Raw genomic sequence first — 23,085 nt, forward strand, 5'->3', positions numbered from 1 at the left:
CAAAAATTACTTTTTCGCTCTGTTCCTCCGGATGAGTGGACTGTATAAATCGGTTTTCGCGGTCAAGTAGAAATTTCGGGAGCAAAGGCAAGAACGCGTCCGTTTGCTAAGATAACTACTTGAGATTGTTCGTTTATTCGTGTTTGCCGTGTGTTTCGTTACAGAGATCGTGTGTTAGTGTGTGTGTGGAGTTGCGCGCGCGCTTCGTACAGGGTGTGCCAAAAACGCCGCTGCTGTTTCTCGTGCTAGGGATGCGCAAGTAGCGCAACATCCTCCCCCGCGTTGAAATCGTATTTCAATCTTCGTCCTCGTCCAACGGCAGCAAACACACCTCGGTCACCGCACGCTTGAACTTCGCTCCATTCGCCATGCGCACCGTAACGACGCGAGTCACGCCATCCTCTCCGGGGTGCGCGGTCACGATTCGTCCAAGAGGCCACTGCAGAGGTGGCGCGTTCTGATCCACGAGCAGCACAAGTGAACCCTCCTTGATGACCTTCGTCTTCAGCCACTTCGATCGGTTTTGCAGCTCCGGCAGGTATTCAGCTGTCCACCGCCTCCAGAAGTGCTGCAGCATGGTCTGCACCAGCTGCCATCGCGACAGTCGGTTCTCCTTCAGGTGCGAGTAGTCTGGTTCTGGCACGGCCTGCATCTGCGCTGGCGTGATCGCGGTGTAGTCCGACGGGTCGTCCGAGCTCGGCACCAGGGGCCGCGAGTTCAAAACAGCTTCTATCTGGGTCAGCGTGGTGTAGAGTTCCTCGTAGGACAACTTTCGCTCGCCGACAATCCGCTTCAGGTGGTGCTTGACCTGCTTCACGCCGGCCTCCCAGATGCCGCCGAAGTGTGGACTCCGCGGCGGGATAAAAGACCACTCGATTCCCTTCTCGACGCAGTAGCTGGTGATCTTCTTCGTGGCGCACTCGTTCTGGAACATCTGCCAAAGTTCGTGCAACTCCGTTTTGGCCCCGACAAAGTTGGTCCCGTTGTCGGAGTGCATCGTTTTCGGGCACCCGCGTCGGCTGGCGAATCGTCGCAAGCTTGCTAGGAAGGCGTCCGTCGTCAGGTCCGAGACCAGCTCCAAGTGAATGGCCCGGGTCTGCAAACACACGAACAAGCACATGTAAGCTTTCGTGATCTGGGGCTTACGCGTGGCTGACGACGCCTTGATCCAGAATGGCCCGGCGTAGTCCACACCGGTGTTCGAGAAGACCGGAGCTGGCTGGACACGATACGACGGGAGGTCACCCATCAGCTGTGTCGTCTTTAACGGGTTCGCTTTGAAGCACACGATGCACTTCCGGATCACTTGGCGGATCGTACTCTTCACGTTGAGCGGCCAGAATCGTTGTCGTACAACCGCTAGCAGACCTCGTTGCCCGATGTGCAGGTTGTCCACGTGCAGTTCTCGGACGAGTGCTTCGGTGATCGGGTGCTTAGCCGGCAGCAGCATCTGGTGACGGCTATCGTACGGCACGAACGCCCGCTTGATCCGGCCACCAACTCGCAGAAGGCCGTCGTCGGGAGAGCGGAATGCCTTCAGCCCGTTGAGTCGATGGTTTGTGTCCGCACCGTCCATCAGTGCGAGGATTTCTTGCTGGAATGCTTCGCGTTGAACCAGCCGCACGATCACGAGCGTCGCTGTGCGCATCTCCTTGGCGGTGAGTCGTCCCTTCACCACCTCCGTTTTGCGCGACTTGACGAACCTCGCCAAGCGCATCAAGTAGGCCATGCTTCTGACGATCCCCGTGAAACTGCTCAACTTGTCAAACATCGGGAAACGTTCGACAGGAGCTGTCATGGCCAGCACTACTCCAGTTCGCATTTCCGGCAGCTCGTCATCCGGAATCACGATTTCGTCCGCAGCCGCGGCTACGGTTGTGCGTGGTCGGCCCTGCCACCACTTCTTGGACTTGATCAGCTTCTTCGGTGTGACTCCCCGCGAAATCAAGTCGGCCGGGTTTTCGTGCGTAGCAACGTAATGCCAGTGGAAGTTTTGCGTCAGTTTTTGGATTTCGCTTACCCGATTCGACACGAACGTCTGCAGCAGCTGCGGGAGTTTCTTGAGCCAAGCCAGGACGATTTGCGAGTCGCTCCAGAGGTGCACCGATTCGAACTTGAGTTCCGTGGCGCTCAGGAACTTCACGACCATTCTAGCGAGCAGCAGTGCCGCCAGCAGTTCAGCTCGGGGGGTCGAGATGGCCTTCTCCTTGGGCTTCCGTTTCTTGGGCAGGATTCGAGACTTGCTGCAGATCAATCTCATCTCGGTCTCCTCGTTCGCGAAGAAGCCCTTCACGTAGATGCACGCACCGTAGGCCAGATCAGATGCGTCCGCGTACCCGTGCAGTTCTAGCTTGAGCGCGCCTTTCCAGGAGATCCATCTCGGCAGTCGCACTTCTCTCAGCGCGGTCAACTCGATGCGGAAGCTCCGCCACTTCTCGCCGATGTCTGTTGGGACCGGGTCATCCCACTCGATGTGCAGTTCGCCAACTTCTCGCAGGATCAGCTTCGCGTATGTGATGACTGGCCCGAAGAATCCCAGCGGGTCGAAGATCTTGGCCAGCTGACTCAGAAGCTTCCTCCGAGTCACTTCTTCCAGGTCGTCGAAGTCGGGCACTGACACCGAGAACCAGTCCTCAAACGGGTTCCACGTAACGCCCAGCGTTTTCACGATCGTCTTCGAGCTGTCGTCGGTGACCTCGAACGAATTGCCACGCAGCTCTTCAGGGACCTCTCGCAAGAGGTCGGAGTGGTTCGCGCACCACTTGTGGGCGCCGAAGCAAGCTTTCGCTAGTAGCCCGGTCATCTCCCGTTGGAGTTCGCACGCCTCAGCAAGCGTATCGGCACCCGTCAGTACGTCGTCCATGTACGTTCCCTTGTCGACCACCTCGGCGGCCCTCGGGAACTCGTCTTCGTGATCTGCTGCAGCTTGTTTCAGCGCCATGGTTGCTTGGAACGGCGAGGGTCCCAGGCCGTACGTCACCGTGAGCAGCTCTCGAACGGTGAGAAAATCGTTCCGGTCGTACCTCCAAAAGATTCGCTGGTACCTTGTGTCTTCCGGATGGACGCGCACTTGCCGGAACATCTTCGGGATGTCGAGCGTGAAGACGAACTGGAAGCCTCTGAATCGGAGCAGGATCGCCGTCAGGTCGTTCTGGATTGTTGGGCCGATCCTCAGAACGTCGTTGATCGAGACGCCCGTGGACGTCTTCGCCGACCCGTCGAACACGACCCGCAGCTTGGTGGTCGTACTCGTGGGCCTCAGCACGCAGTGGTGCGGCAGGTAGAACGCCGATCCCGGGTCCTCGTTCGGTGCTTCTTCGATCTCTCGCATGTGTCCGAGTTGCTCGTACTCTCGGATGAACTGCGAGTACTGCTCCTTCAGTTCGGGCTGCTTGTCCAGTTTCCGCTCCAGAGCCAGAAAACGCCGCAGCGCCATCTCACGCGAGTCTCCCAGCTCGCGCTTGCGTTCGTTGAAAGGGTGACGTACCACGTAGCGCCCTTCCTCAGTTCGTTCGTGTGTGTGCTGGAAGTGCTCCAGACACATCTCGTCGTCCACCGTCGGGGATGAGCGGATCTCGTCGCAGGCCTCCACCTTATAGAAGCTCTTCAGCAGCTCGATGAGCGGCTCTTCTTCAGACGTCTGGCAAAGTGTGCGCGCAACGACCGTCGCATCGCTCGCAATCACACCTCCGGCAATCCAACCCAGCTTGGTGTTCCTCAGCACAGGTCGGTCGGGGCCGAGTTCGTATCGGCCGTCTAGTAGCAAGTTCCAAAAGTATTCGGCGCCGATCAGCATATCGACGCGTCCTCGTTTGTTGAACGCCGGGTCGGCCAGCACAAGTTCGCTTGAGATGGGCCACTCCGAGGCGTCGAAGGATTTCACCGGAAGCTCACCAGTGATTCGTGGGGTCACCAGGAAGTCCAGTTCAGCAGCAAAGTTTCCGTGGCGAGACCTGATGGTCGCGCGCAGTCGACGGCTAATCCGGGTTTTGTTACCGCTCAGACCACTGACAGTGAAGTCAGCGGGTTTCAGTTTCAGGGAGAGAAGGTTCGCGAAGCGTTCGGTCACAAAATTCATCTGCGAGGCGGAGTCGAGTAGCACACGGCACGGGATGGGAGTGCTGCACTTGCCGTCAACCAGAACCACGGCAGTCGAGAGGACGGTTTGCTTCTCCGAGCTCGCAGCGCTCGCGCACAGGGTTGTCGACGTTCCGGCTGCTGGTGTGTTGACCGTCTGGGACACTTCGGACGCTGGCGTCGTTGGAACTGCGCTGTTCGTGACCTGGCTGGGACTGTCCTCGTGGAGCGAGCTGTGGTGCTTCTTGCCACAGTGGCGACAAGAGCCGGACGAACACGCTCGGGTTCGATGACCTTTCATCAAGCAATTGAAGCAGGCGCCGCACTTTTTCAGGATCTCGTACTTGTCACTGACACTTTTGTTTTTAAAGGCTTCGCACTTCCACAGTTCGTGAGCGGCCTTGCACACTGGACACTTTTGTTCGTTTTTCGATTCACTCACTGCCAGCGTGTGGCTTCTTCCCGCCGTCTTCGGCTTCGCACTCTCCTTCGCTGGTTTCACTTTGGTGTCGATCTTCTCGGAGATTCGACACTGCTCTTCCAGGAACGCCATCAACGCAGCGTAGGTCGAGAGCACGTTCTTCTTCTGCTTGGCCTCCCAGGCCACCTGCAGCTTCTTCTCCATCTTGCCCACGATGAGGTTGACCAGCATCTGCTCGCCGAGCCAAGCCATCGGTAGTTCCTGGTTCTTCAAGGCGTCAACGTTCTTCGTGCAGGTGTCGATCACCTTCCGCAGCTCCGCAGCATCCTCCTGGCTGTTCTTCGGTAGACCGTAGAGTTTCTCCACGAGTTTGTCCACAACGATCCGCTTGTCCTCGTAGCGCAACGTGAGCAGCGCCCAGGCGGCATCGTAGTCGTTGTTGTTGATCATCTCGTCGTCGATGATGCCAGCTGCTTTCTCTACGAGGCAATCCCGCAGGTGGTAGAGTTTCAGGGCAGGCTCTTCTTGTCGATAGCGGTTCATCAGAGTGGTGAACAGCGCCTTGAACGCGTACCACTTCTCGTAGGACCCATCGAATTTGGGCAAGGGCACTTGCAGCGGTGGGAGGTAGGGCTGGGCTGGCTGCTGGATTGGCGCTCCGGCCGCTAGAGCAGCTGGTTCCGCCTTCGGCACGACATCGATCAGCGTGCTCAACTTCAGCGACACTTCGTTGAAGACACCCTCGAACTCCACGTACTTCTCGGTTTGCACTGTGTCTTGGTCTTCAGAGAGCGGCAGTGCGTAGATTTTGTTTTGCACATCGTTGCACTCGCCGTAAATGTTCTCCAAAGCCCGCTTCTGCAGCTGGAGGAAGTGAACGTTTCGAACGTTCGGGTTCGGTTCCTCCTCGCTGTCTCTCAAGGCCGCACGCACACGAAACAGCTTTCCACGCACTGCCTCTCTCTGTTTCACTAGCGCCTTCAGTTGCGCGTCCATCTTCCTCTTTTCTTCTTTCTTCTTCTTTTCCGACTTTTGTTCGGCCACAGACTTCACTTGCGGCGTCGACGGGGTCTTTGGTAGTGTTGGTGTCGGCAACGGCGACGGAGACAGTGGTGGTGTTCTTGGCGTTCTTTTAGACTTCCCGAACGGCGTGGACATCGTCCATTTCACTCACACACTTTTTCCTGCTGCCCGTCCGCCATTTGCAAAGTCCAAACCACGCCAACCCAAGCCGACCAAATCTTCCGGAAAAGTCACTTTTTCACTTTTTCTTCACGAAATCGGAACGCCTTCGGGCAAATTCCGTCGGGATCGCACTTCCCGGGTCACTTCCGCCGTTCCCCGGAGGAGGCTACTCTTTTTTCTTCAGCAGCAACGCGCACTTCCGCGTCACCAACATCCGATCGCGGATGTTTCAATCGGCACTTTTCTCGCGAAAAACAGAACCACGACGATTCCACCGGTTTTCCGCGTATCCGGTTCCGTAAGGACCAATGTTCCTTCGGATGAGTGGACTGTATTAATCGGTTTTCGCGGTCAAGTAGAAATTTCGGGAGCAAAGGCAAGAACGCGTCCGTTTGCTAAGATAACTACTTGAGATTGTTCGTTTATTCGTGTTTGTCGTGTGTTTCGTTACAGAGATCGTGTGTTAGTGTGTGTGTGGAGTTGCGCGCGCGCTTCGTACAGGGTGTGCCAAAAACGCCGCTGCTGTTTCTCGTGCTAGGGATGCGCAAGTAGCGCAACACGCTCGTAGGCTGCCATTAACACCAAAACTAACATTTCTTCAAATTTCTGTCGACGTTCCATAGGGATTGAGTTGGGCTACAATGTCCTTTCATTAGGATTGGCCAAAATTTAGAATATACCCAGTATCCAGGACTGTCTCATTGTTCCCCACTCATTTCAGCTCATGGGTAACAATGAGACACTTTGATTTTTCTTCATTAAACTTTTCAAAATCTATGGAAATCTTTCAAAACATGAATTAAAAGTGATTTTTGGCATATTTATTGAGTTTTAACTTCATTTAACCAAAAATACAAAGTTATTTGGTATAAATATACGGATTTTACAAAATTTAAATACTTTTTAGTATAACTTTTGTTAATTAAAGTTTCATGTTGGTAAAATTGCTCTAAAATGTTCAAGGCAAGTTACCTGCAATGGAACAATACAAAAACATGATGTTTTACTAGAAAAATCTTGATTTTCGTAGTGTGTCTCATTGTTCCCCAGCTGTCTCATTGTTCCTGCAAAGTGCGTCTACAATGAGACAGTTGAATAACTCTGGCTGTAGATGTCGGAGCGATCTCATATTTTGGTCAATGTTAGAACACATTAAACAATGCAACAAAAAGCTCATTAAAACATGCTGATGAAAAAATGAGAAAAATCTTTGAAAGTTGAAAACCAAAAGTGTCTCATTGATGATTACCCTACCCTACTACTGACAGTAAAATTTTCGCTAGAGTAGCTGAAAATTGCGTTAAAACAGCAAAAAAAATAGCTAGATTTTCTGCTGACAGATATTTTTACTGAAAACAAACCAGAAAAGCTAAAATTCAGCAAAAAAAAAGGATGGATTTGCGAAATTGTCGGCAAATATAAGCAAAATCATTCTACTGGTTTGATGATAGAACCCCTTTTAGTGAATTGCTTTAATCTTGATGAATATCTTTTGCCTTTTGAGGGATTCAGTGCAATTAAAAAGGATTTTAAAAATACATATAAAAGGAATTTATTATTAATCACGTCTATCAAAGTAACAACCCGCAGTTCATTCAGTTATTGCTCCAATCCCTGAGGAGATGGACGCCTGCAGGCTTGTCAACCTGTTCAACTACCTGCTGGTAGGCAACGTCCGAATCGTTCGCCGTTACCATCGACTGTGCGCCGTACCATCGAGAACGCTGCGGAATTTCTGCACCCTGCTAACCATGGCCCTGGTTACCGCCTACTTTGGCATGGTCCGGATGCGAATGTTTTCAAATGTGCTTATTTTTTCCGACGTTTCTACGGTTGCATTCCTGCTGATGCACCTGATGATCATCTTCGTGCAGATCTCGTCGATCCTGGCAAGCGTGCGCAATCGAACGTGTCTTGCGCAACTCTTTCAAAAGATCATCGACTTTGGGAGCGTTCTTTTATTACGTAACGCAGTAGGGGGGGAGGGGGGGTCGGAGGCCGTGTTACGCTCCATACAAAATTTTTAAAATTTGTATGGAAATTTTGTTACGAGGGGGGGGGAGGGGGTCTAAAAGTCCGATTTTTCGCGTTACGTAATAAAAGAACGCTCCCTTTGACCGTGAGCTGGCAATGAACTTCCCGCGTTTGATACACCAGCAGTGTCGACGAAGCAACTACGGCTGGATCAAGCTGGAGCTGGGAACGTTGACGTGCATTGCGATTCTGATGGCCTCTCGAGGTTTTGGCGTCTTTCTAATGTTTCCGGGTACCACCGGCCTTGCCATGATCGGACGAATCATGCTGGAGTACAATCTGTACACCAGGCTCGTCTTTGGTCAACTGATGGTGGAGATGCTAGCGGTGCGCTTTGAAGCGTTGTGATGCGCGATTCCTGGGGGACGGCTGCGCAAGATTGTGGACTTTGCCGACGAGCTCGGCGAGCTTAAGCGGATGACGACCGCGGCGGTTGGCTTTCATTTGCTCGTGGGGATCGCCACCATCTGTACGGTTTGTTCCGTGCTGCTGTTCAGCATGATGACCAAGCTGGAAAAGGGATTCCACATGGCCCAGTATCCGTTTTGGTACGGTTTTGACATTCTGGACGCCGTTGACCACATCGGCAAGCTGGCTGTGCTGAGCTACCGGTACGGGGTGGTTGAGGTTAAGGTGAGTTCTACTGAATACTGTATGTGCGAAAGCAGCATGAATAGTTGATGAATCGATTCAATCATCAACGACGGCTTCAAGGGCTGCAATGCGTTAGGTTTGAACGGTTTGCTTCAGTTCTACGCCATGCTGGACCTGAAACTCATTAATGCGTTCCGTATCAACGGTATTCGAATAGTGCAATTGAACGGAAAGCTTCGGTTACAACCGTACAATGTACATTTTGCATTTCTAGTGTCATGGGGCGTTTGTTTAGTAACGATTTATTGTGGATATAAAGAAGTCTTGAGCCGGGTTAATTTGTACATGGAAACAACAGTCGAAACGGCCGGTTTAATCCGGTATAACGTAATAACGTTTTCTGTGCTTACTTCTAGTGTTCTTTTCCTATTGAAACGAAATACTATCCATGAAATAATAGAAAATTTGATTTGCTTCGATGAAGAATGTACCAATATCACAAATAACTGTAAGATGCCAGTGAAGCTACGTTGGACGAAAATACAACTCGTGTTCGTGTGTTCAACATATACAATTATTCTAGTCAGTAGACTAGTCTGGTTCACAACAACCTATGTCCAGGCAGGATTCTACCGAACAATTACACTTGTTCTTATGGTGTTCGTTGAGTGCCTCATGCGAACGCAGCACATTTTTATTCAATTCTTCGCGGAAAACTTGGCGAGACGTTACCAGCTCCTTCGTCTAGTGCTGAACATCAACCGGTGTTGTTTAGTGACGATTTTCAAGTTCTACGGCAATCTCTGCACAACACATCGGCTTGCCGCCGATGCTTTCGGTATCCAATGCATTCTGCTTGTTCTGACGTCATTTGTGAGTTGTGCCATTAATTGCTACTTGAGCATCTGGTTGGCACAAGAAAGCCATTCGCTGACGAAAATATTGATGGAATCTGTCTATCTCATTCCACTAGTATCGCTGTTCTTCGGATTCACCTATCAGTTTGAACGCCTAGTCCAAGAGGTAAGCTATCAAGTTGTCAATACACCTGATCAATAATGCAAGCGTTTCATCGAACCATAAATTAAGCAAGAACTAGCGGGTCAGTCCACTCCCAAAGGTCACCATGGGAAGGTTTCGCTTCCTCAAAGTCGCCAAGCTGCTCCTGATGTGCAACATCGAGTACGACTCGGAGCGAGGCCAGATGGTACAAACTGGAACGCTCCCCAGTTTAGTGGTTGTCGCGGTGTATTTTTGCTTTGTCCTGTATTACGTGACCCAGGTTCCGCACAATACATCGAGCTCGTTTGTGGAAAACTTTTCCGTTGTTGGGAGGGTTCTGGTTACTTATCTGACCATCATGCTTGTGGTCGTGGAACACTTTTTCAGACGCAAAAGAATGCTGAAGCTGGGCAAGCTGATGCTGGCCTACGTCGAGTACCGCAGAAGTCTGTTCAAAGAGATTCCAACAACGGCCGACATTGGGAAGCTGGCGATTCGAGTCCAAATCTGTACCATTGTGGGTTTGCCTGCGTTTTATTTTGTGATGCAAATTGTGCGATACTTTCGTTACATTAACTTCGTTCATGTTGCACTGACTTTCGCCAGTTTAATACCCGATGCTTACATGTTGGGAAATTTAATTTTCGTACAAATGTTCAACAATTTTGTATGCAGGGAAATGAAGCAGCTTACCCGGCGCCTACTTGCTATGCCAATTCGACCTTTAGTGCATGGTTTTGATCAGCTGATCGTGATTAAACGCTGCCTTGATGTTACTTTGGGCGTGCGTTTGCTGTTGACTTTGTTCCAGCTGACCGTAAACGTGTCCATCTACAGCTACCTGGCGCTACTTTACATGTTTGAACGTCGCGGCAACTTTGTGTTCGAAATAGTACAATCATTGGCAACAATAGTCATCAATAATACATTGGTTCTACTTGGAGTGACGTACAGCTTCGACCGGATCCAAAGTGAGGTATGTATGGAATAAGTTTTATCTTAGGGATTCCATCTAATTCTGTCGAATCCAAAATTCATCCTTCATTTCTAGTATCAGTACCGTTTCAACTGTCACCATGAGACGGTTTCGCTTCCTCCGGGTTTCCAAAATGCTCCTGCTGTGCAACATCGATTACAACGGTTCCGAAATAGTACAATCTGGAAAGTTCCGCGGTCCAGTAGCAGTAGTGGTATTTGCGTGCTGCGCTTTCTACTTCTTTTCGCGCTTGTATCACGATCTGTCGAGTACCTTCGTAGAAATGTACTCTTATTTGGGGAATGTGGCCGTCACCTATCTGACGGTTCTTGTCGTAGTCGTGGAACATTTTCTCCGGCGGAACAGAATGCTATTTTTGGGAAGGTTGATGTTGGATTACGTTAAAGACCGTGATGACCACTATAAAGAAGAATCTCAGTTTGACTTAGGAAAGTTCATGATTCGAGCGCAAATCGGTACAGTTGTAGTCTCGTCCACGTTATTGTCTGTGGTGAAATTCAGAACTAATATGTCTTACTTTTCCTTTTGGGAATGCTTAGTGGTACTTGTGTTATCTCTATCATTTGTATACGCCTTGGTAAATCTTATTTTCATTCAATTCTTCACACATTTTGTATGTTGGGAAATGAAACAGCTTACACTGAATCTACGCTATGCGCCAATCCAACGATCAATCAATTGCTTCGATCAGTTGATCGTGATCAAACGCTACCTTGGCGTCACTTTGGGGGTTCGTTTGCTGTTGACGATGTTCCAGCTCATAGTGAACGTGTCCTACTCCAGCTACATACCGTTGCTGTACATGCCAGAACGTCAGTTTGCCGAAAACTTGGATACGTTGCACACTCTGGCCACAATGCTGCTCAATAACACGTTGGTACTGTTCGGAGTGACCTACAGCTTCGACCGGGTGCAGACCGAGGTAGGTACTAATTACGACGATGTCCCGTTGTTATGTTTGGATCCAATATGCATGCCTTCCAGCAAACCCGCTCAACAACCACTTTCAGTACCATCCCAACAGTCACCATGAAACGTTTTCGCTTCCTAGCCGTTTCCAAAGCGCTTCTGCTTTGCAACATCGAGTACGATACCGAGCGCAGCGAAGTGGTGCAAGCTGGAACGATCCGCGGTCCGGTTGCTGTTACGGTGTTTTCCTTGTTCATCTTTTACTACATGGCCTACATGCATCACTACGCGACTGCGTCTTTCGTAGAGATGTTCGCTCTTCTGGGGAATGTCGCCGTCACCTTCGTGACGGTCCTGATCGTGGCACTGGACCAGACGATCAGACGTAAAAGGATGCTCGGGTTGGGGAATCTTATGCTTGATTACGTGAAGTATCGTAACGGTTTCTTTGAAGAAATATCGATTTTTGACTTGGGAAAGCATCTAATTCGAGTTCAAATTTTCGCAGTTGTTGGTTTAGGAACTTCACTAAACTTAGCACAATTTGTAAGAAATCTACCTCAGTTTTATTTCTTTCGATCGGTTGTGATTTTTATTTTAACTATGTCGGATGTATACATCTTGGGAAATCTGATTTTCGCTCAATTTTTTACGAATTTTATTCGTAATGAAATGAAGCAGCTCACGCTGCATCGCCGCTCCCTTCCGATTCAACCTTTGATGCACAGTTTCGACCGACTGATCGTGATCAAACGCAGCCTTGGCTCTACCTTCGGAGTACGTTTCCTGTGGACGTTGCTCCAGCTCATCGTGAACGTTTCCTTCATCAGCTACCTTAGTCTACTGTATGTGGTTGATCGTCAGTTAACCTATGAGCGTTCGTTTGATTTGACGCACTCGCTGGTCACAATGCTGATCAACAATACGTTGGTACTGTTCGGGGTGACGTACGGCTTCGACCGGGTGCAGAGCGAGGTATGTACATATTTAACATTGTATAAACAATAACAACTCTCTAATGAATTACCTTTAACAATCGTGTAATCATCGGCCATCTTTGGTCAGTTCCCCCCGAAAGTTACGATGAGACGGTTCCGATTCTTCAGAGTCTTCAAGCTGCTTCTGATGTGCAACATGGAGTACGACGCAGTGCGAGGTGAAATGGTTCAAGCTGGAACGTTTCGCAGTCCGGTAGCCGTGGCACTGTACTTTGGCTTTATTCTGCACTACATTACACAGTATTCGTACTCTGACGCAGGGTCATTCGTAGCAAACTTCTCCGTTATAGGAAATTACGTCATCACTAATCTGACGATCTTGCTGCTGGTGGTGGAGCAATTTTTAAGACGACGGAAATGGCTTACCCTGGGCCGGCTAATGTTGAGCTATGTCACTTGCCGGAATGAACTCTTCAAAGAGATTCCTACATTCAACTTAGGGCTCGTTTTGATTCTACTACAAATAACTACTGTTGTTGGATCATACACGTTGCTATTTGTACTACAGCTCTTGAAGCACGCTGCAAACTCCAATTTCCTGGAAACGATTGCCTCATTAATAACATCAATGGCCAATGTCTACGTCAACATAAGTCTAGTGTTTGTCCAATTTTTCGCACACTTTGTGTGCTGGGAAATGCAGCAGCTTACGCTGCACCTCAAGACATGTCCGATCGGTTCGCTGTTGGACGCATCAGATCGGTTGGTCAAGATCAAGCGAGCCATAGCCGAAACCCTTGGAGTGCGGTTACTGTTGGCGTTGTTCCATCTGCTCGTAAAAGTGTCCTTCTTCGGATACCTCGGTCTGGTGTATTGCGCCGATCGACGGGTATCCGGCAATTTTTGGTTTGAAGTAATACATGTCATGGCGACCGTGCTGATCAACAACTCAGCCGTACTGCTAGGGGTATCGTACAGTTTTGACTGTGTCGAGAGAAAGGTAGGTACCATTTGACCTTGTCTAAAATAATGTATTCAAAACAACAACAAAACAGCATTAAGCTGGAATCAACCCATTTAAGGAGATTATGTTGATCTAAGTATTCCTAAATCCAGCAGTCTACTAGCACGTCCAATATGGAGCTGGTCAACCTGTTCAACTCGCTGTACGTGTCCAGCTGTCGGATAGTGCAACGTAAAGGACATTACCACGTGTACCATCGAAACGTGGTTTCGACCTTCATCGGGCCCCTTGTCATCTGTGGGATAACTGGATTCTGCGGCGGAACTATAACTCTGGAAAGGTTACACTTTTTCCTGCAAAGTACCGCCGAGCTAAGTTCGCTCGCTCGTTACGTTTCGCTCACGGCGATCGTCGTGTTTCTGACCGTGTGGTGTCTGGTCCAACGCAGAAAAATCCTCAAACTGCTCGAATCGTTGATAAGCTATGATCGTCACAGCTGCAGGTTAATCAATGGACGGCAACCTGCTATCAAACTACGTTTAGCAAAAACGGGAATCACCTTTATTTGCCTGACATACGCGGTCTTGCTCGGTATCCGAGCATTCATGTGTTTGACATACTACTTGGAATTTGGACCGCACACAACGATCCTTCTTTTCGGAGCCGGTCTGCTGGAACTCTACTTCTACCTTCACCAGCTGTTCATGCAGCACTTTGCCGAGCAATTCTCCGAACGTTACCGACTTCTTCGCCGCCAGCTGCGACCATCGAGTGTCCGGACGCTAGTCCGGTCAGTAAAGCTGTACGATCGGCTAGTTTTGATGCAGGAGATCTTCGCGGACACTTTCGGAGTTCAGCTGCTGCTGTCGACGCTGCTAACCTTCCTGGACTGTGCGATCATCACCTATCACAGCTTTCATATGCTGGGCATGGGTGTATCAGCGATCACTGTGGCGATCGAGTCGGTGTTTCTTATTCCACGGGTTTTACTCTTCTTCGGACTCACGTATCAGTTTGAGCGATTGAGCTTTGAGGTAAGTTTATCTAGTGAATCCGGTATTAGGTCGGCTATCAAAATATAACATTTGTATGATTGATAAGCGTATCAATCAGCATGCCAACAAAACGTATGGATTTGAAATTACGCTTCTGGGAAAAATACCCCTAGAAATCATCCTTATATCCGAAAAAGCACACAGTCTACGACATGTCCGACCTTGAGCTGGTTAACGTGTTCAACACCTTGTACATACTCAGTTGCCGTGTGGTTATCCTAGACGGGCGCTATAAAGTGGTGTTTCGAAATCCAGCTACCATTGCCGCAATCCCGATAATTTTAGGCCTTATTAACGCATTCTGTGGAGTTTTAATCTTCAATGAACGATTGAACATTTTCATGAGCAATGTAGCTCAGCTCAGTTCTCTGGCTCGTTTTTTCGCAATAAATTTCACAGCTCCAGTTTTGGGCGTGCTGTTTCTGTTGGATCGTCACAACATCTCAGACATGATGCAGCGGATTATTCTATTCGACGAACATTTCAGAAAAGCAACCAACAACTGGCAAACCATCGTTCGTCTGCGATTGGTGCGGGCGCAGCTCAAACTTATAGGCATTATCTACAGCCTGATGATTGGCTTTCGGTTGCTCATTTGCGTACTCTTCTTCGACAAGTACGGACTCTGCACCACAGTCATGCTGATCTCGTCTCTCTGCCTAGAATTACAATTCTGTCTGCAGAAGGTCTTCGTACAGTCCTTCGCTGAACACCTGACGATACGATATCAACTTCTCCAGCACACGTTGATCAGCAACAGGCCCGATCGCAAGCGATTGATTCCGTCATTAAAGCTATACGATCGACTCATCTCCATGCAGCAACTGCTGGCCAATACTTTTGGCGTTCAATTGCTGCTGTCCACGTTGATGCCCTTTGTGAGCTGTGCCGTCGTAACGTATGGAAGCCTGCACTTTCTTACGCTGAACGTGGCTGTGGTTCATTTAGTCATGGAGCCAATCTATGTGATTCCGAGTATCGCCTTGTTTTTCGGGTTCGCCTACCAGTTTGACCGTCTGGCTGGAGCGGTGAGTCGGACCATGGATTTACTTCTACAAACTCGAAAATCAGTCTGAAATCCCTACCTTATCACACGGAATCGGTAGCAATTCTCAAGCTGCTTCTTTTCTCTTCTAATTTCAGGAACAAGAGTTTAAAAATGCAATCAAATCGCTTCAGTACGAAGCCACGGAGGAGCATTCCGAGGACTATCTGGTGAGATACCAAACAAGTCCAACAAAAACCACAAAACTCGTAACACTCGCATGCTTTCAGAACTTTCTCGACCTAATCAACCTCAAGCTGATGACGGAATCGCCCAAAATCACCGCCTGCGGACTTTTCACCGTAAACTTGCAAGTGTTTTACAATGTAACGACCCTTTCTTCCGTTGAAAAAATGACGATCTTTCATGGCTCCTTTTCCCGATTGCAGGTGTTTGCCGCCATCGTCACCTACATCATGATACTGTTCCAGTTCAGGGATTTCGAAAAGTGACTTCACAAAACGTGTACTTTCAGTAACAAAACAATAAATGTACTTAAACACCTAGTCAACAACAGAAACTACTTCCGCGTCAGATTATGCCGATAGTCGTAGTAGTTCAAATTGGGGTGCAGCTTCTCCCACTCCTCACGCATCTTGCGGCGCTTCTCCGCTTGGGCCTTTTGCATCTTGTACACGAACAGCGGTCGGAAGATGATGGTCGTCCCCTCGGCCTGCAAGTCCTGGTCTACGACGTGGTTCACCTGGCAGGACACGCGCGGAGTAAGCGTGGACGTAACTAGCGCGATTACCAGTACCGTTGTTGCGAGGCACTGAAAATTTTGCAATTTTCACTTTCAAACCGAACTCGTAGGTCGTAGAAATTGCTTACCGTAAGCGTTGCGCTGAGATGACTCATTTTGTTCGTCGGGAAACAACTCTCGATCGATGTAAACACTGCACGACTGAGGATCGCTGCGTCGTACGCATGGTTTTGTAGTCCCCAATTAACACCCAGAGATGCGGCCCGGTAGACACTGCGAAGTATCACACATTTTGCGCGACAATTCCGCTCGACTGGTTACGGATTTCCGAGTAACATCTCGATTTGTGGCAATATTTATAATATTTGGCAAGGGAGATATGATGGATATCCATTCTCCTTGAATGGTCGAATTTGGGTTACCGTTTGATTGTATTGATACAGTCACTTAATTTTGGGGGAAATAAGCATGCAGGTGATAAATCAATTGAGAGTGTGACCTAACTTATGACCGGATGATATACAATAATTCGCGCTTCTGCTTTCCTCACTGAGAGAAGGTATTAAAATCACTCGACAAGACCCAGCTTCGAATGAAAGATTATGACTGAAATCTAGAAGATATTTCTTAACCTAAAGCTGAGAGGCTCTGGAAAACAAAATCAAGAAATAATTCTGAAATTCTAGTTTTTTTTTTAAATTTTTAAAATCACTGAATTTTTTAAAGCTGCGTTAATTAAGGGGTTACATACATGTAAATCGGCAAAAATGTCAGTGGTGGGTTTGAGCACACACTTAAACTTTTTTTTTAAATCTGTTTTCAGGTCATTAAAATATTACTTTTCATCTATAAACAAAATAAATTTAAAGACATTTGGTTGTAGCTTTGCCGAGATATAGCTATTTGAAGTTATCAGTTAGCCGAGCTCCTGTGGTCTAATGGTTACAGGTTTCGCTTTATGAGCGGAAGGTCGTGGTTTCAAACCCACATGGCTCGGCACATCCTTTCCCCTGTACTCTTCACATGTATAAGGACCAACTGTTCTCTGTATAATTGTCCCATCTGCCTAATAACAGAAGAAGCCTTTGTGATTCTATAAATAGAATTGCAAGTCCGCAATAGATCTAATTCCTGGTCGCAGTGGATAGTGGCATCGAACAAAAAAAAAAGTTATCAGTTTCAAAAAACAGGTGCCACGATATCTCAACATTGCTTCGACCAAATCGGCTCAAAATTTTGGTGAAGACTCGTTAAACCGGTCTCGTGTGCATGACGAAGGCCGATTTTCAAAAAGTTTATTTTAAAAAAAGATAAAAATATTTTTTTGTTTTTCATATAAAAAATCGCCAGTTTTTGATTTTTGTTTTTTTTTTGAAAATTCAAAATTTCAAAATCGGGCTTCGTCATGCACATGGAATATGTCTTGGGAGTTTTCACCCAAAATTTCAGCCAATTTGGTCCGTCCCATGTCGAAATATCGTGGCACCCGTAAATTAACATGATGTTCAGAGAAAAACGTTCAGAAAGTTAGACAGTTTGCTTTGCGCATGGCAAAACTCTGAGCTTAAATCGCCTCTAACTCAGTTAAATCATGAAATACCTTCATGAAACTTTCAGGAGTGTTTTAAAATCATCTTTTAAGTTGAATTAATAAATTTTCTGTTATATGAAATTTTGTGATTTTCTACATGTATGCAACCCCTTAAATTCTTAAATTGCTCAAAGTTTATAATATTCAACAAATTCTTAAAATTCACCAAATTTTTAAAATTAATACATCCTTAAGATTCTAAAAATTTATAAAATTTATTGAATTTAAAAATGATTAAATTAAAAAAATCACTGTTCTTCAAAATCATAAAATTTTAAATTTTAGAAATTAAAGTTCAAAATGCTGCATCTTAAATTACAGAAAATCAAGTTTGCAAGTCAGACCAACAATTTGAGAAAATAAAAATTTTGTGATTCAATTATCCTAACCACAATTACCAAGATTTGAAATTTAAGATTTTTTTAAATTAAGAATTTCTGTTTTTGTAGCAGGCCAAGTGCGAATGATGCTGATGATACCTCTTCAGTTGACGCTCAGGTGAGGAACATCCTGGAAGGAGCGACACTGACTACGTCCGTAGTCCTGTTAGATCATTCTTGATCAAGACAGTATAGCTCTGGTTCCTTGCAAGTGTCCTATTTTCTTACCTCCACGTTGGCTTGGTTTTCATGATGACCTAGCTGGTGGCCTGTGGAAACGGCTCGTAAACCTTTGACCACCGCGGGTCAGACTCGAGACGGCTAAAAGAAAGGGGCGCGACAATGTGGGACAGGGAAGTAATTTGTGATTGTAGACGGTATTGTTTTGATTCGCAGTATGTTGAGTCAACTGCTGTGGATGTACCTGAAACATCGCACAACGGGGTTTCTCTTCTTTTCGTTTTTATCTACCATTAGAGAGCCTGGAGCTTGTTAGAGAACGGACATCTCGAGCCTGAGGTGCCAGTCGAGGCACGGGAGCTGACAAACGTATGGTGCCTATCGAGCAAAATCCTTTGTGACGGTTCTCGTGCTTCGATTGGTGCTTTTGATTTGAGATGTCCGTTCTCGAATAAGCTCCAGGTTCTCTATCTACCATCTATATTCTGTTTATTTTGTTTCACTGATTCTCTAACACGCCTTATGTTTATTATCGTCCATTTGTTTTCGATTTTTCTTTCATGATTCTCTTATTTCTCAACGCTTTTCCACTATATTTACTAATTGATGCTGCTGTAACAAACTGTCTGTTTTCCCTTAATTTGGCAGCGATGTCAATTTTGTTTATCTTTATTTATCTATTTGAATAATTGTTCATCTGCCCTATAAATTTCCCTTATACAATCTAAGCTTGTTTGTTGCCTCTATTTATTAACTATTGTTAATTTCTTTATCTACTTCATAAATTACTATCTTTCTTTTACTATTGATTCTTCAAATAGTATATTTCTTTCATTGTCCATTGTTTTCAATCTTCACCCTTTTCTTCAAACAAATGAGGTTCGAGCCCTTACTCAAATTTTGAAATGATTAAAGAATTAACACAAATATTACTATTGTACTTTTGAAAAACTTGTATAAAATGCTTAGGACCAAAAATTGTAACAAAACACCGCGACAAAAGAAATAGCAACATATAAACACGACTCAACTCTAGGAATGATTTCAGCAGAAAACAATACACAGTAAAATAACAACTAGTTTTTGAATTCAAACTAAAAATAAAACAGTTTTTGCTTTAATGAAAGTTGATAGGCACACTATAAATGGTTAGGCGCTTATACTTACATCAAACCCTACGTAATGTACCACCCCCGGCCGAGTTAAAATGCGTAACCGGAAAAGAAGGTGTGCATGCCTGGCACGAACACTCAAAGCGTGTTCTAGCGTGCTGCTCGTACTGACTCAGAGCAAGGGTGAGATGTAGGTGTAAGGGCAGTGCGTGTTCGTCGGGAACCTAGTGCATAAGATCGGTCAAGGCCCGTTCTTACACTGAAAATTGCGAATTGCGAATTAAGAATTTCTGTTTTTGTATTTTATTTTGGATTTTTCATACAATTTTAAAAATTTAGGGTTTTAATTTGATTTTTTTTTATATTTTTGAAAATATATTTCTTGAATAATTGTATGTTTGTTTTCTTATTTTTAAGATTTATAAATTCTTTATTTTTTGTTTTTTTTTTAAATTATTTTTTGAATATCCAAATTTATGATTTTTTTGTTTGCCATTATGCCATGTTTATAAGACCCATTCAATAAAAAAAAACTCTAGAAGTATCCAATAAGAGTGCTGAAAAAGTAGAAAAATCCCGCTTGATTTTTTAAAAGTTCCTAGGTACACTCATCCCTCATATTCGGAACAGTTTACAGATCGGCCAATGTTCAATAAATCATATAAAATCGATAATTGAACATAATGATTTGCTTTTACCTTCATGTGAATGCTTTTCTTGCGATCTTTCAATTGATGTATAGACCGGCTGTACATTTTTACGATTTATATCAAGTTTTCGAAGAAAAACATTGACCATTGAAATCCACAAATTCGGAACACTTTTTTCTTACGATGTAAACAAACTTTTTTTTTCTCTCCAGTTGTACATATTTTTTGCAAAATAATGACTTTGCACTCTGAAACCAATAGAACTCATGGTTAGTGATGATTTATGAATGGTCTGATAACTTTTTTGTGAAATTATCAGTTAAATTCAGGTGTTCCACAATTGTGGGAGACACAATAACATCCCACAATCATGGAACAGACAATTTGGAGGCAGTATTTTGCTGCTCTGGATAAAATAGTCTTGAAATGCAGTTTTTGTTTGAAAAGTATTACTTTTACTGGTGAAATAGCAAGAGAATGTCCAAATAAAGGCCTTAAAAATAGCAGGGTCGGCAGAAAAGTTGCAGTTTGCATTCTATTGACAAATTACCACAAAAGTGTTCCGAATTTGTGGGTGTTCCGAATATGTGGGATGACTGTACCTACTTAGGAAACCCCTGGCGCATTGGTTGTTTGGAAAAAGTACTCTTGAAATAAATTATGAAAATGTGAGCTCAAACTTCAAAATTTTACCTATTTTTGTGTATAAAATGCATTGCATGCATGCTTATTATAACGCGTGTAATAAAAGACCTTAAGAGCAATGTCGTACGTCGTACCACCCCTTACAAATGTTGCTCCAGATATCTAAATCGAGAAATGCTTTCGGACAACACCAACAGTCCCTTTAGCTTTTCGCTAACACTCCAAATCAATTTTTATTCTCTAAAAACCACTCTCTAGAACCCCTCCCTAGAACTTCTTTAGTTTAGCCAACTTGTTGTTCCGCTGCAGCGCCATTCGCCGCAACTTGCGCCAGTACGCCTTCGTGTCCGGGTCCATCTCCTCCAGCGTCAACGGCCGGCCCACGTGCATCGTCCACAGCCACTCCGGGTACTCCGAGTCGGGCTTCAGCTTGACATCTTGCCCGGTCTTTAGGACGTTGCTTCCACAAACATAGTTGACCAGCTTGTTGACGTCGGTTTCGACGGGGATTTCCTTCTTCTCCACCACGGGGCCCAGTTTGCCGAGCTTCTTCTTTTTGGAACCGAGCGCTGAAAGTTGTTACCGGATTAGGGTTGATTGGTTTTGGGTGGGTTTTCTGGATCGCTTACCTCCACCGGGTTTTGGTGTTGCATAATTCCGGATTGCGGTGGTCTGAACTATGGAACACCGGCGCAGCAGGTTCGAAAGGTTGATGGCAAATAGTGTAGTCATTTTGGCTAGATGTTTCTTTGACGAACACTTAATTTATTTTGTTGCAACATAAGCTAAATTTAAAAACTAATGTGGCTAAAGAAACGAGATTGTTTTTGTTGTTGAACAGCTCCGAAAGTTCACATGCTGCTTGTTTGGACGGAGCTGTCAAAAAGGGGGTGGTCACTCACGCCACATTCACTCGTGAGTGACTGTCACGCCAGTGTGTTCAAAACATTGCCCCCGGTTGGGAGGTAAAAATTTAAAACACTGATTGAGTAACAAATTTTAAAATCGTCAACGAAAACAGTCCAGGACAGCGTGATGCCTGTGTCCCTGCGAACGCTGGTCAAAACGGCCACCTACATTGGGATCGGCGGAATCAGCGCGGCACTGTACATGAAGTTCAAGCTGGAAGACCGGGTGCGGGCTCAGCCGTACTACAAGGACTCGTTGAAGCTGCTGCGGGCACATCCGGGTAAGATGGATTTTTGAAATCTTCTTTCAAAATAATGTACGAAGAAACATTTTCAGGAGCAATTTCCGTCCTGGGCGAACCGATTAAGGACATGGGCTTTGACTTTGGCGTGGAGATGAACAAGTTTGCCGACGGCAAGATCGACGGCTTTGTGGTGCCCGTCAAGGGCGTCAATCAGCGGGGCAAGCTGCACTTTTGGGCGGAGAATCGGGACGAAAAGTGGCACATTACGCGAGCCGAGCTGGAGCTGGACAAGGATCCCGACCGACGGTTGCTGCTGAGGAAGGCAGAGTAGAGGCAGAGATTGAGTAGATGTGTAAATAAAACTGAATTTAATTTATTTTTGTTTCTTTATTTACTCAATAGGTACAGTCCAGACTCGATTATCCGAAGGCCTTGGCAAAATTTCACTTCGGATAATTGAAACCTGTGATAATGGAATAACGATTTTTTTTCGCTGTCTTTTTTTGGATTGTTGAGCTTTATTATGAACCCTTTCAGGCCTGAATTTTCAAAAAAATATTTTTTTAGTCAATGATGGGAAAATGATTCTTATGACCATACGAAAATTATAGGCTAGTTTTGGAAATTTTGATATTTGGGTCATATATGAGTCATGGGTCTACCAACTCTTGCTGAGCAAAAATCCGTACACTTTGCCGATATGACACCATGGTATAACAAAAACTGTCAATGAATTATTTAGATAAATTAAATTTAATAAATTTGAGAATTAAAAATATAAAACTGTGTCGTTTTTACAGCTAACAAATTTCACAAAATGCTATCAGAGTGCTTATGACTTGCACGTTTAAAAGTATTCATAAAATAAACCGTGATTTGAATCAAATTATTATGTTCTAAATTTTTTTTTGTTGAACGTTTAAAAGTTTACGAAATGTCAAGTTTGCTTTTACGTATAATATCGTTCTTGGTGTTTTCACGAACACTTTTCCAAAGTTTTTTTTTATTGAAAAGGTTCTATAACATGTGAAACACAACAGTTTATAGGACCTTTAAAAAAACTCTAGATTTGCTTATTCAAATGTTTTAAAAAGTTTAAGAAAGCCTTTGAAAATAGATAAATAAATTTAGAAAGGAATTTCTAAAAGAACAATTCTAGAGTTTTTTAAAAGGTACTATCAACATATGAAAGACAATAGTTCAAAAACTCTAGAATTATTGATAATCAAGTTTGAATTGAGGAAACCCCGGAAAACTCCCTTTTTAAATCAAACTCACAGAAAAATACAAATTTCTAGTTAACAAAAGCTTCGACCAAATCAAAAAAGCAATTCAATGATTAAAAAGTTGTTAAAATTCCGTACAAATCCGTATTATGCGTAAAATTCCCTACAAAAATTCCGGCCTGTTAAAAATCCGCGAAGAGGTTCGAAAATCCGTATGGTAAGGA

General features: G+C 45.6%; 5 protein-coding genes across 9 annotated transcripts; 3 read left to right on the forward strand and 2 right to left on the reverse strand.

Moving 5' to 3' along the window:
- Window positions 1-295: 295 nt before the first annotated feature.
- LOC120418936 (uncharacterized) lies at window positions 296-5,656 on the reverse strand. The gene has a single exon (XM_039581473.1). The coding sequence runs from the start codon at window positions 5,654-5,656 to the stop codon at window positions 296-298; it is 5,361 nt and encodes a 1,786-aa protein (XP_039437407.1).
- Window positions 5,657-7,036: 1,380 nt separating this feature from the next.
- LOC120418935 (uncharacterized) lies at window positions 7,037-8,065 on the forward strand. The gene is made up of 2 exons (XM_052709303.1): window positions 7,037-7,635; window positions 7,787-8,065. The coding sequence occupies exons 1-2, from the start codon at window positions 7,306-7,308 to the stop codon at window positions 8,063-8,065; spliced, it is 609 nt and encodes a 202-aa protein (XP_052565263.1). The 5' UTR covers window positions 7,037-7,305.
- A 411-nt stretch (window positions 8,066-8,476) lies between these two features.
- LOC120418926 (uncharacterized) lies at window positions 8,477-15,735 on the forward strand. 4 transcript variants are annotated; one of them, XM_039581458.2, is made up of 4 exons: window positions 8,477-9,334; window positions 15,320-15,391; window positions 15,452-15,547; window positions 15,611-15,735. In XM_039581458.2, exons 1-4 carry the CDS (start codon window positions 8,477-8,479, stop codon window positions 15,671-15,673), a joined length of 1,089 nt encoding a protein of 362 aa, XP_039437392.1. In that variant the 3' UTR covers window positions 15,674-15,735. The 4 variants fall into 4 exon arrangements, with proteins under 4 accessions (XP_039437392.1, XP_039437393.1, XP_039437391.1 ...); XM_039581459.2 differs by lacking the exon at window positions 8,477-9,334 and adding an exon at window positions 9,351-10,289; XM_039581457.2 differs by lacking the exon at window positions 8,477-9,334 and adding an exon at window positions 13,233-14,155.
- Window positions 15,736-20,689: 4,954 nt separating this feature from the next.
- Window positions 20,690-21,254, reverse strand: LOC120418914 (39S ribosomal protein L54, mitochondrial). Its single transcript, XM_039581445.2, has 2 exons — window positions 21,112-21,254; window positions 20,690-21,051 (listed from the first exon to the last, which is right to left on the reverse strand). The coding sequence occupies exons 1-2, from the start codon at window positions 21,212-21,214 to the stop codon at window positions 20,750-20,752; spliced, it is 405 nt and encodes a 134-aa protein (XP_039437379.1). The 5' UTR covers window positions 21,215-21,254; the 3' UTR covers window positions 20,690-20,749.
- A 75-nt stretch (window positions 21,255-21,329) lies between these two features.
- On the forward strand, window positions 21,330-22,467 carry LOC120418915 (uncharacterized). 2 transcript variants are annotated; one of them, XM_052709818.1, is made up of 3 exons: window positions 21,330-21,447; window positions 21,504-21,671; window positions 21,728-22,467. In XM_052709818.1, exons 2-3 carry the CDS (start codon window positions 21,518-21,520, stop codon window positions 21,964-21,966), a joined length of 393 nt encoding a protein of 130 aa, XP_052565778.1. In that variant the 5' UTR covers window positions 21,330-21,447; window positions 21,504-21,517; the 3' UTR covers window positions 21,967-22,467. The 2 variants fall into 2 exon arrangements, with proteins under 2 accessions (XP_052565778.1, XP_039437380.1); XM_039581446.2 differs by having other exon boundaries at window positions 21,397-21,671.
- Window positions 22,468-23,085: the final 618 nt, after the last annotated feature.

Source organism: Culex pipiens, chromosome 3, assembly GCF_016801865.2.
Source record: "Culex pipiens pallens isolate TS chromosome 3, TS_CPP_V2, whole genome shotgun sequence".
NCBI classification, from domain to species: domain Eukaryota; kingdom Metazoa; phylum Arthropoda; class Insecta; order Diptera; family Culicidae; genus Culex; species Culex pipiens.